Source organism: Amblyomma mixtum, chromosome 5, assembly GCF_055824585.1.
Source record: "Amblyomma mixtum isolate Tamu chromosome 5, ASM5582458v1, whole genome shotgun sequence".
NCBI classification, from domain to species: Eukaryota; Metazoa; Arthropoda; class Arachnida; order Ixodida; family Ixodidae; genus Amblyomma; species Amblyomma mixtum.
This window is the reverse complement of record NC_143016.1, coordinates 162540492-162553421: the sequence shown is the minus strand read 5'-3', so window position 1 is coordinate 162553421 and position 12930 is coordinate 162540492. Positions and strand designations below refer to the sequence as shown.

The 12930-nt window shown below is 47.6% G+C and overlaps 2 protein-coding genes across 2 annotated transcripts in view; one reads left to right on the top strand and one right to left on the bottom strand.

Moving 5' to 3' along the window:
- LOC149344353 (solute carrier family 52, riboflavin transporter, member 3-like) overlaps positions 1 to 4809 on the top strand; it is a 48402-nt gene extending 43593 nt beyond the window's left edge. The window contains exon 6 of the mRNA XM_089547221.1: positions 4621 to 4809. Coding sequence (XP_089403347.1) covers positions 4621 to 4809 — 189 coding nt within the window. The remainder of the gene's footprint in view (positions 1 to 4620) is intronic.
- A 3602-nt stretch (positions 4810 to 8411) lies between these two features.
- Positions 8412 to 10863, bottom strand: LOC149344352 (uncharacterized). The gene has a single exon (XM_089546255.1). It carries the CDS (start codon positions 10812 to 10814, stop codon positions 9018 to 9020), a length of 1797 nt encoding a protein of 598 aa, XP_089402381.1. The 5' UTR covers positions 10815 to 10863; the 3' UTR covers positions 8412 to 9017.
- Positions 10864 to 12930: the final 2067 nt, after the last annotated feature.

The window sequence follows — 12930 nt, the reverse complement described above, 5'->3', positions numbered from 1 at the left end:
CAAAAGAGCTTAAAAGCGATTTGTTTCCGATGGAGCGCATTTTTCATAGATATTGCAGGCATTGTGACGTTGATTCAGGTCCTGAAGCTATCCTGCGGTTGCGGTGTTAACATTAATTCAAAGTTTTTGTGAAACGCTGCTGTTTATTCCAGCATATATTTAGCGCTCATCACAACACTGGCTGACTAGACGCGAGGTTGGTTCCATTCTTCAAGCAAGGCAATCCGAATTCTTCTCTTAACTGCAGGTCTGTTTCAATAACAAGCATTCCTTGTAAACTTATAGCGCACATTATATATGCTAACCTCGTTTATTATCTGGAAAGCAAACCTTTTTTTAATTTTTGTCAGCACGAGTTTCGAAAAAGTTTCTTGCGTGATTCAATATTTCTTTTTTACTGATATCTTAGCATCGTCTCTATAAAATGTTTCACTAACCGACTACATCTTTCTTGACTTCGCTTAGTCTTTTCATAAGGTGTCGCATCACTTGCTGATTCTTAAAATAGGCTTCCTGAATATTTGAACTAATCTTCTCAACTAGGTTGAATGTTTCTCAACTAGGTTGAACGATTCTGTATCATCTCCATGTGCTCTAACACCTGGTGTTACACAAGGTTCACTTCTGGTGGGCCCTTTACTTGTTCTAATATATATTATTGACCATCCGATTGGAATTAGCTTTGATCTTCACCTTACGCTGACGACTGTGTTCCTTTTCTTGCAATAAATGACGCTCACAATAGTTCCTTCTATCAGTCTGATCTTGATAACGTCTTCAACTGGTGTCAGCGATACTATACAGTTCTTACGCATAAAACTGTAAAATTAAGTTCATCCCATGCCAATCTAACCAAGAAGGTCGATTTTACGATTAATGGAGTTTTACTTCAGAGGGTCTTGTCTTATAAATATCTTGGTGTTCACATCGCTGACACATTATCCTGGCACATGCAAATCGAATATGTCGCTAACAATGCAAACCGTGCCCTTTGCTGCATACGCAGAAACATCTCTCTGGCTCCATCCCATGTAAAGTTACTTTTATAGCAAACTCTATTACGGCTTAGCTTAAAATACGCACCATCCTTATGGGAAGCCACAAAACTCACTTTATTCGATGCTATAGAATCTGCTCAGAATGGTTACGCTCGCTTCATCTTGTCGAATTATTCCAACCCAGCTAGCGTTTCTTTAAACAAATCGAAATTTGGTCTGACAACCTCGGAATTCGTAGAAACATTTCACGCCTCAGCCTTTTTCACAGCATTTGCTTTCATAATGGTGTACAAAAACAGGAATATTCTTCTTCAGTCCCATCATACGTATCATCACCAGTTGAGCTTCCGCATAAACTTGCCATACCCATTTGTAAAATGAATGTACTTTTTAATTCTTTCTTACCGAAGACCAGCACTGAGCCACCTTCCACCCCATATCGCCTGAATTGAAGACACGTCATCATTTATTGTGCTTTTTGCTTTTTGCCTGTTCTTTATTATAACGTATAACTTTTTTATTTTCTTAACCAACCCCCTGCATAACGGCCTGCCGGGCCTGAGGGTTCTGGAAAAAATAAAAAAAAATCAATAATGTGTATGCAAGTGGTTATAAGTGTGGAAGACTGCAGTTCAATATGCTGAGAAAAAGTGCTTTGTGAAGCATTGATATGTTTTATTTAAGTGAAAACATTACCGAAACATTTTCACTGGATTACTCAGGCCCTTACACACCGTGCGGCGCGTGACATAAATACTCGGTTGCTAGGGAAGGTTGCTCAGGAAGAGCAACCTGTCTCAGAAGCCCACCGTTCCATCACTTGCCATCACAGGGCAGTGGCACATCGCTTAACAGTTGCACCACTGCGCCAGAAGTGGTATAAGTACCCTGAGGGATCTTTGAATGTAGAGGATGACCAATTCTGCATCATAAACTGAAGGCGAAGCTTAGAACACATCCGCTTTCTTCGCATCCCGTCCACACACACGCACACGCGCGCGCACACACACACACACACACACACACACACACACACACACACACGCACGCACGCACGCACGCACGCACACGCACACGCACACGCACACGCACACGCACGCACACACGTGTGTGTGTGCGTGCGCGTGTGTGTGTGTGTGTGTGCGTGCGCTCCCGAGTATTCGCGTGCAGGTGCGTGCGCGTTTGTGTGTTCATTGTGTCCCCTTTAAATATTTTCGGTTGTCTTCACGCGAGCAATAATCCCTTTCACGAGAAGAACCACTGTAACCGGTTTCGCATGTTATCATAGCTGGCTGCCATCTCATTACTGTGGCGTTTACTTCTGGCTGTGCGAGCCCACTGCTCAGTTGAGTGTCCCAGCTTCTCGGAAACGGCGCTGTTTCAGTCACTTCCGACCGTTTTCCTGCTGTGGCTCAGTGGTTGGCGAGAGCGGCTACTGAGCTAGACGAGTCCTGTTCAATCCCTGCCGCAGCAAACGCATTTGTTTGTTTGTTTGTTTATGGAGGTCTAACGTCCCAAAGCGAGTGAGGCTTTCCGGGACGCCGTAGTGAAGGGCTCCGGAAATTTCGACCACCCGGGGTTCTTTAACGTGCACTGACATCGCATAGTACACGGGCCACTAGAATATCGCCTCCATCGAAATATCGACCCCCGCGGCCGGGATCGAACCCGCGTCTTTCGGGTCAGCAGCCGAGCGCCGTAACTACTGAGCCACCGCGACGGCTTCAAACGCGTTTTGATGGAGGCGAACGCCAAAAGGGGCCCATGTGCTCTGTGATCTCATCGCATGCTCAAGAGTACCAAATGGCTGATTCAGGCCGAATCCCTCCACAACGTTCCTCACAGCCCTTGTGCCACTTCGTAATGTTAAAACCCCCTATTTAGATTTTTTGTTTGAGGCTCTCTGCATAAAATCATCAGACGCATCTCCGGCGATATGAAAATCTGAACGCTTGTTATGTTTCCTAACTGAGGTTGTGAAGAGACGAAGTGGTTGTGAATCTTCGGATCTTCCCCCTTCCGTCCAACATGTCCCCCGTTGTGCACGCCGGCCGTCGTCATGCGGCCGCACAGCACCATTCCCCTCTCTTTGGTACCCAGGGTGTAGCTTACACGGATGCCTCCTTCGTGGCTCCTCGAGGTTCCTGCGGCTACGCCCTGTACCACCCCCACCTCCCCGATCCTGAAACTCACACCAGCGGGCCTTTTCTACGCCCTCCGGATGCATTATCCCTCGAGGTCTTCGCCATTGCGCATGCCCTCCAGTCATTTGCCCTCCTTCCCTCTCTTCAAGAGTACACAGTCTATTCAGACTCACAAGCCGCTATACACCACATACAGAAACGCATCCTAACCCCTTCTCTTCAACAGGAAGTCGAACGAGTGGTCTCATCATGGCCGCCTTCCATCGTTTTCCTCCTCTGGGTCCCTGGGCATTCAGGGATTGACGGCAATGAGCTGGCTCATCAGCTCGCCCGTGACACACTTTTCCGGGCACCGTTGATCCCCTGACCCAAGCCCTCGGAGGACGGTGGGAGACTCACACTTCGCCGCACCATAAAAGAGGTCTACCTCGAGCTCCGCCTCGACAAACGCCTTTACCCTCCCCGTCATCGATCACTCACAGTGCCGGAGGCTCGCCTTCTTCGGCACGTTCAAATGAATGCAGTCATCACCCCGTCTCGTCTCTTTCTCTATCGCTATCGATCGGACCCTTCCTGTCCCAACTGCCCCTGTGTCTATGCGGACCTTGCCCATTGCCTCTTCTATTTCCCGGCTGCTCAGCAGTCGGGTTCCTACCTTCCACCTTCTTTATCCATCACCACCTGGCTCGACTGGCTTGGCGCTGAAGGGGAGGCAGAACAGCGACTTCTGGTCGCCCAGGCGGTCAACATGCTCGGCCTGTAAATTTTGGCCGAATAAAGGTCTTCTACTACTACTACTACTAACTGAGGTAACCGAGCTAACACAGTTAAAGATTTAGATGACTGAGGTGCGTCTGACGACTTCTTACACAGGGCCTAACACAAAATATCTGAATAGGGGGCTTTAGCATTACGATGTGGCACAAGGACTATGAGGGTTATTGTTGTGGAGGCTTTTAGACTGATTCAACCACCTGGTGCTCTTCAGCATACGCTTACATCGTACAGCACACGGGCCCCTTTTAGCGTTTCGCCTCCATTGAAACGCGGTCGTCGCGGCCGGGATTTAACCTGAATCCTCTGGCTAAGCAGCAGTGCGCCCTCAGAAGTGAGCGGCCGCAGGCCTAAAACACTGAAATGCAAATTATTCCTGAACACAAACATGTTTTCATGTCGCCTATCGAGCAGTAAAGCGTGAGTAGTGGTGCCGTTTCATCAACTTAAAATTTATTGGGTGGAAGCTTTTTAGCGGTGGAACCAATGGAAGTAACGTCCGCTCGTAAACTTCGAATGTGCACTGAACCCAGTGAGCTATAAGCTCTCTTGTAGAGCACTAAAGGAAAGCCAAAACCAGCGGAACGAAATTCAGGAAGTTAGGCTTTAGATAAATGCTCCAACGCGCTACCTTGCGGGCTAACAGAGGTATACACTCAGGGTAGGCTTTGTTAACAGCGAAGCTTCGCCGTGGCTATGCGCAGGTCTCTGCCTGGGTGCTCTTCGTGTCCCTGACGACGTTCGTGAAGAGCCGGCTGGCAGCGGGCATGATGGCCCACGGGGGCGCCCGCTCCCTCCTCTGGTACGGCGTGGCCACCCAGGGGGGATCGTTCGTCGGAGCACTGGTCATGTTCCTGCTCACCAACTACACGGATGTCTTCCAGTCTGCCTGATCCACTGGGCTGCTGAGAATAGCGGCAAACTGTGGGAAATGCAGGGCTGCTGCAGCCAAGACGCCCAAGTATCCAGTCTCAGTGGTCCTGGCTTTCGGTCTTGCACGTGTCGCAGGCCCTCGTCACGATGCGATTTCGACTTGCCCTCTTCTCGCCTTGAGCGTCATGGTGCCTCCCTTGCGTCGGCGGGCAGTGATGTGTCGGCTTTTGAGAACAAAGGACCTGTGCTCGTATGGACTCTGTGGGCACCGACTTGTTCACTCCTGCCCTTTGCTCTGCATAATTATATAGCACCAAGCCGTGACATGCGGCCTTCGTTGTGCTGTGACAAAAATGTTGTGTGACAGACTTGTTTACCAATGATTGATGACATTTTTGAAAGCCTCCAGTTTTGCCATGTTCTGGCTCACCAAGACTAGTTTTTACCACAGTGAGGCATCGTCGCTGTTTACATAGGCGAGGATAGTAAGGCATTTGCTGTGCGGTGGTGATAGGGACTTTTAAGTGCTATTCATTCAATTTTGAGCAGCACGACGATAAAAGCTTCACGTCCGTTCGCAGGTGCTAAAAATGTCATAATCGGACAACTTGCTTTTATACATGCTTTTTTGTGAAACGGCAGGCAAGAATAGCAGTGTTTATTGATAGAAGTTCTTGTGTTGTTCAGGATTGCGAGAATTCCTCTCACGCATAAGAGACCTGTATGAAACTGCCAGCTCTGCACAGTGTACAATATTGATTCTATCGGACATTTGTAGTTGCCTAGCGTTTCTAAGGTAGGTCTTTTCCTTTGCGCGCTCGTCCTCCCCTCTTTGACCGATGCGCAAGAAAAGAGAAGGGACTAGAACTGGCATTGATCCTTTGGCAGCATGATTTCAAAGAGGAAGCATTCTTAATGCTATGCTCTTGGAGCGCTTCTAAATGAATTCTTGTTCGTTAGCGAGCTACGAGAAATGCTAACTATCGTCGGGGGGGTTGTTTAACGGCAGCTGGATGAAGAGACGACAGCTTTGGAGCACCTAATTTTTACGGTGGCTGTTGTGGAAAGTTTCAAAACTGCAGATTAGATCAACATGAGCGTTGCTGAAAGGCTAATGGTATTTTATTGATAACACATTGGGCGGGGATTTCGCCTTTCGCATCGTCGGAACAATAATAGGCAAGCCTCGTACAGTAACTAGGAAAAGCACATAGGTTCGGGAGACGTGATAGTAAAATTCAACACCGCGAGAAACAAAACCTTGCAGTCACTACAGCTCATTCACTTCACTTCACTTCACTTTATTCACCTTAAAGACCCCCTTCAGGGGGTATTACATAAGGGGTGGGTTAATATATTCAACAATAATAAATACATGTCATTGCACTATGATACAAGTGGTTACAGCGGATAAGAATGAAGATGGGCACGTGATGGCGGCAACATCGGCGGGGAGGGCATTCCAGTCCACAATGGTGCGGGGAAAAAAGGAACCTGAAAAAGTTGCAGTGCGCGATAGAGGCCGGGCGATCTGAAACGGGTGTGCAGTGCGGTGAGATATGCGGGTCGGATGAGAAATGTAAGGCGTTTGATTCAGAGTGCTATGGAAAAATTTGTGGAGCAAACACATGCAGGCGACGCGACGGCGAGTTTCAAGGCTTTCGAGACCGGAATTATTCTTTAGAGATGAAACGCTGATTGTATATGAATATGCAGAATGAACGAAGCGAATGGCGCGGTTTTGAACAGATTCGAGGGCATTTGTTAGGTATATTTGGTGTGGATTCCAGATGGGACTGGCGTACTCGAGTTTAGGTCTAATAAGGGTTTTGTAAGCTAGAAGTTTCACGTGTTGTGGTGCATGACGAAGATGACGTTTTAGGAATCCTAGAGATCTGTTAGCAGATGATATGATTGTAGTAATGTGTGTTCGCCAAGAAAGATCGCTACAGAGTGTTACACCGAGGTACTTGAACGATTGGACGCTTTCTATAGATGAGTTGGCAGCTGTATAGGGGAAAATAAGGGGGTTGCGTTGACGGTGAAATGAGACGAGTTTGCATTTTTTAGCGTTTAGTGTCATTAGCCAGAGGTCACACCATTCATGGACGCGGTTGAGGTCATTTTGGAGAACCACTTGATCAGAAATGTTAGTAACGGTACGATAAATTACACAGTCGTCGGCGAATATGCGGATGTTACACGATACTTGTGGCGCCAGATCGTTAATATATATTAAGAATAAAAGCGGGCCGAGCACAGATCCCTGCGGAACGCCGGATGTTATAGGGAGAGTGCTTGAGTTGTGATTGTTAATAGAAACAAACTGAGAACGGTTAGCTAGGAATTCTTTAATCCAGTCTAGAATATTAGGGTGCAAATTTAAAAAGGATAGTTTAAGTAATAGGCGTTGGTGTGGTACCTTGTCAAAAGCCTTCGCGAAATCTAAAAATAATGCATCGGTCTGTAGGTTACGGTCAAGATTAGCATGCAGATCAAAAGTGAAGATTGCCAATTGGGTCTCGCAGGAGAGTCCCCTACGAAACCCGTGCTGAGCTGGATGAAAAAAGTTGTTAGAATCGAGGAAGTTTATGACATGGGAATAGATGACATGTTCCATGATTTTGCAAGGCACACTGGTTAAGGAGATGGGGCGGTAATTCAGTGGAGAGTCCTTTAGACCTGATTTGTGGACCGGAATGACCCTCCCAACCTTCCAGTCATCCGGTAGCATTCCTGCTGAAAGCGATTGCGAATACAATAAGGAAAGGTATATAGCTGAAATGTGTTTGGTGTTTTTCAGTATTTTGGAGTTGATTTCGTCCACTCCAGCAGCTGATGAAAGTTTTATTCTGTCAATATGGTTAGTTATGCCTTGCACTGTGATGTCAAGGGGTGGCATTGTTGGTAGTGTTACAGTAGGCGGAGTGGGTAGTGATGAGTTTGTTTCGTCTGTGAAGACGGTCGCAAAAGCACGGTTAAATATTTCAGCACCTTCATCATCATTGGCTTCCTCACCCGCGGCGTTTCTAATGGGTGTGTTGCATGTTGCTTGGGGGTTTATTATTTCCCAAAACCTCTTGGGGTTATTGGTTAGGATTTTTGGCAGATCTTTTTGAAAAAAGGCACGTTTGGCGGATCGAACTGCAGCATAATATGTTTCTTCAGCTGTATAGTAGCGTTCCCATGCGTCGGCACTTCGATTCCATTTCGCAGTATTATAAAGTCGTTTTTTTTTCCTTTCTAATCTTTTAAGATCGTGTGAGAACCACGGTTTTTGGCGGTTTGCACGAAAGCTGATACAGGGAATGAATTTGTGTGATAGTTCGTTTATCTTGTTTTTGAAGACTGACCAGTTATCAATGAGAGTCCGGTGATGGAATACTGATTGAAAACAAGGCAGAAAAGCTTCTAGTGCGCTGTTGATTGCTTCGTAGTTTCCTTTATCGTATAAGCGGATGGTTTTCGTGAACGTTTGGCGGGAGGTGGGGGAAAACTTGAACGTGGCATGAATAACCTTATGATCACTGACTTCGCGCAGGTATGTAATTGATGATAAGCTTTCAGGGTCGTTGGTGAGTATTAAATCTAGGATGTTTGAAGATTCATGCGTAACGCGAGTCGGTTCGAGCACCATTTGCCTCAAGTTAAAATTTAAACAAACATTTACAAAATCTCTAGCTTCAGAGTTACCTGCTGTTAGTGGGCCTACATTTTGCCAATCTATACTCGGGAAGTTAAAGTCTCCAAAGAGAACAACTTGTGCAGTGGGGTATTTCTTTGTAATTTGGTCTAGGGAATCGTTTAGTTTAGGAGCGAATAACGGGTTGGTGTTAGGGGCCCTGTAGCACACGCCAAGCAGAACGGTTTCCGGTGAAGCGCTGCATTTTATCCATAATATTTCTAGATCTGAAGTTATGTTAACAAGGGAACACGAAATTTGGTTGTTAATAGCAATAAGAACACCTCCTCCGCGTTTGCCCTGACGATCTTTACGATAAACGGTAAAATTCGGTAAGTCATCTAAAACTTCATTATCACTGACGTCGCTTGATAGCCACGTTTCCGTTAGGATTAATATGTTGCTGCCAGAAGATAAAAGGAGATTAGACAAGGCCTCGCGCTTTGGAAGGAAACTGCGTGCATTAGTGTAGATTATAGAAAAGGAAAGATTAACTCGACAGTTAGTCGGCGGCTGCTTGCGCGCTTTCCGACGGCGAAAAGATTCCTATGGGATTTCTTTGACTGTCTGCGTAGCTTGGTCAAAAATATACCGTTTCGGCCCCATGTGCAGCGTTTTGTAACGGAGGGAAAATGGTGCAGACTTGGTCCTAGCAAAGGCCACAAGGTGTTTTCGTGCGTTTCGAACTGGTAGAGAAAAATCTTCGCCAATGCTGAATCCAGTGTCTTTAAGCTTAGTGCCTTTCGAGAGTATGATCTCTTTTGTTTTGTATGACGACAGCTTCACTATTATTGGCCTTTTGCGGTCATTGGTGTGGCGGCCGAGGCGGTGTGCGCGCTCTATTTCTTTAGGTTCTATCACTACGTTGAGGGTGTCAAGGCAGTGTTGAATGATTGTTTTTTCTGATTGGTCATAAGACTCTTTTTCATTTGGGTCCGGAAGGCCGTAGAATACCAGGTTGTCTCTTCTCGAGCGATTCTCGAGATCGTCCAGACGCGTGTTCAAATCAAAAAGCTGCTCTGTCGTACTATCAGCGTTTGCTTGAAGTGTTTGCACTTCGGCTCGAAGGGTGGTAAGGCACTCGCATTGGGTTTCGAGGTCAGCAATCCGTTTGCTTAGGGCAGATATTGATTTATCAGTTGCTACCAGTTGACTTTTAAGGCCCTGCACTTCAGTGATAAGTTGTAACTGTCCGGAAGACAGCTTTTGTAATTCAGTCATAATATCATCAAGATTAAGTGGTCCCGGATTCGTTTCAACGTCGCCCGACAGTAGTAGTAGAGCGCGAACGACATTTACACATTCAACAGCAAGTTCAAGGCAACACTGCGGGCTCGGCAGCTGTACCAGGCAATAGTTGCTAGTTTTCTTAGCGAAAAGGGAATCACCCACCTGCATAGCGAAGGTAAGCGGATTAGCGGCCCGTGCAGTGGCACAGCCGCAGAGCCCACAGTGTGCCGAAGGTGGGTGTCGCTCTTTTATAGATGACGTGTATGATGCTGTCGGTGACGATGGTGACGCCGATGCAGCCTCGTTGGTCCGGCATACGAGAGGTGGCGCTGCCAGGGATTCCGTAATGTTGATGGCGGCCAGTTGCAAGGTACACAGTTCATCTTGTTGATGTTGTGTCCGGTTGTCAGCTGCGTAGCCGGGTGTCCCGATCGTCAATATCGGCAGGAGAGCAAAAGTGACGACTTGAGCAAGGACCTGCATAGCGAAGGTAAGCGGATTAGCGGCCCGTGCAGTGGCACAGCCGCAGAGCCCACAGTGTGCCGAAGGTGGGTGTCGCTCTTTTATAGATGACGTGTATGATGCTGTCGGTGACGATGGTGACGCCGATGCAGCCTCGTTGGTCCGGCATACGAGAGGTGGCGCTGCCAGGGATTCCGTAATGTTGATGGCGGCCAGTTGCAAGGTACACAGTTCATCTTGTTGATGTTGTGTCCGGTTGTCAGCTGCGTAGCCGGGTGTCCCGATCGTCAATATCGGCAGGAGAGCAAAAGTGACGACTTGAGCAAGGACCTGCATAGCGAAGGTAAGCGGATTAGCGGCCCGTGCAGTGGCACAGCCGCAGAGCCCACAGTGTGCCAAAGGTGGGTGTCGCTCTTTTATAGATGACGTGTATGATGCTGTCGGTGACGATGGTGACGCCGATGCAGCCTCGTTGGTCCGGCATACGAGAGGTGGCGCTGCCAGGGATTCCGTAATGTTGATGGCGGCCAGTTGCAAGGTACACAGTTCATCTTGTTGATGTTGTGTCCGGTTGTCAGCTGCGTAGCCGGGTGTCCCGATCGTCAATATCGGCAGGAGAGCAAAAGTGACGACTTGAGCAAGGACCTGCATAGCGAAGGTAAGCGGATTAGCGGCCCGTGCAGTGGCACAGCCGCAGAGCCCACCAACTGTTTCCATGAACTGTTTCCAAATTCATGCGATTGACCTGGCCTCCTAACTTCACCGGATTATTGCATTGCCATCCGCTGAATACGCTACGCCCGTACCTTGCTCTACACCAGTGTGGGCTATAGCGAAAGCACAGTGTTCTTATGACGCCTCTTGTCGGCTTAAAGAGTGAACAAGTTCCTTGCACAGATTTCTTTTCCAAGTCACCGAGGCCATGTCGGGTTACAAATATTCCGTTGGGCTACTAACACAATGTTGCGGTGTTTAGTTCCGCCTGCAGGGGCCACAACACGACGTAGGCGAGTTACAAAAAGCACGATTCCGTTCTGTCAATGGTATATTCTTAGAGTATCGTTGGATGGATATAAAGACCCTTTCCTGTGGTCGCGGTCGACCGCTATGCTCGGCATATTTTCCACTCACTTTTTCAACGAATACTTTAAACTTGAAGGTATTCATCCACAAATTTGCCCTTTTTAGTTGAAAGTACCTTGAGTGCCACATTTTTTATGCATTTAAGCTTTTTTGTAAGCAGCGCCACCTAGTTGCAAAGAGAAGAAAATTTGACTAGACAAGAGCGCAACTGAAAGCGCTCGTTGTGATATATTCTGCGGCGCAATTAAATAACACTTAGACTTTGAAAGCGTAAGACATTATTTTGAAAGCTTTTCCTATAAATAATACATCTCTATTTTTTATGGTTTGTGGTTTATGGTGTTTAACGTCCCAAAGCGACTGAGGCTATGAGAGACGCCGTAGTGGAGGGCTCCCATCGCACAGTACACGGGCCTCTAGAATTTCTCTCCCAAAGAAATTCAACCGCCGCGGCCGGGATCGAACCCGCGTCTTTCGGGTCAGCAGCCGAGCACTATAACCACTGAGCCACCGCGGCGGCCTGTATTTTTTAACACTAAACCGCAAATTAAGAGCCCAAGAATTGCTTGCCATCTTCTTTTATTTTGTGCTGCCATTTAGCTTTATTTGCAGATGCTTTAAAGCCGAAATCCCTATTTAAAAGCCTTGACTGCAGCTCATTTGGCAGAGTATCGGACGCGTAATTCGGAGGACGTGGTTTCGGATCCCACCGGCATCATGTTATTGTTTTTTCATCTCCTTTTATTAATGTTGAAGTCAAGAAAACCACAAATTAAAAAAAAAAGACCCCAAGATCCTCGGTTTTTGTGGCTGTTGGCTTCGTTCGTGTTTAAAAGTCAGTGAGAGAAGCCGGGGGGGGGGGGGGGGTGGAGAGAACAAACATTTAATTTCCAACAGAGAAGGTGCTTGCCGCAACACCCTCGGCCGCAGGCCGAGGATGTCAGGGGGAGATATCGCCTTGGATGCTGGCCGGGATGTGTTGTTCCTCGGCGGCCTCCTCAGCCAGTCGGGCGAGTTTCCGCTAGGTCTCGGGGTCCGAGTTTCCGCAGCAGGGCTTCTCAGGTTACTTCACTATCGATATTGAGTGCCCTTAGCGGAGAAAAAGAGCATTTCCAGACAATGTGGTCAAGGGACCCCCTCTCGCCGCAGTGTTGACACTGAGCCGATCATAATTCCGGGAACATTGCGTTCACGAGAACTTGATTCGGATATGTATTGGTTTGGAGTCGCCTCCAGGCGATGAGGCAAACCCGGAAGTGAGGTACTCTAACAACTGCAGCGACTGCTTGTGACACGCTAAAAATATTACTAGCTTTATTTCAGCCAGGAACCTTCCACAATGGAATCCTGCAGCACAAGTACGTGATGTGATACACGACATTAGACAAACGGCACCCGGGCTTGTGCCGGTCTGCGTATCCCCGAGCCTTTGGCATCGGCTCCTTGGCGACCAGTGAGCATGCAGATACATGGGCCACAGTTCAGAGAGCCGTCCATCCATCACGGTGGCAAAGCTTTCATTCTTTTTTATCCTTCTCTCACCATACCCACCGCCACGTCATCCATCAGAGATCCAATCATCGATAGAGAATCTCGTTCGGTGTCCTCAGCTAGTGTTACGGAGTCGAGGACGATGAAGCCAGCAGTGTCGCTGGACGGAGTGCTGTGGCTAATCTGACACTCT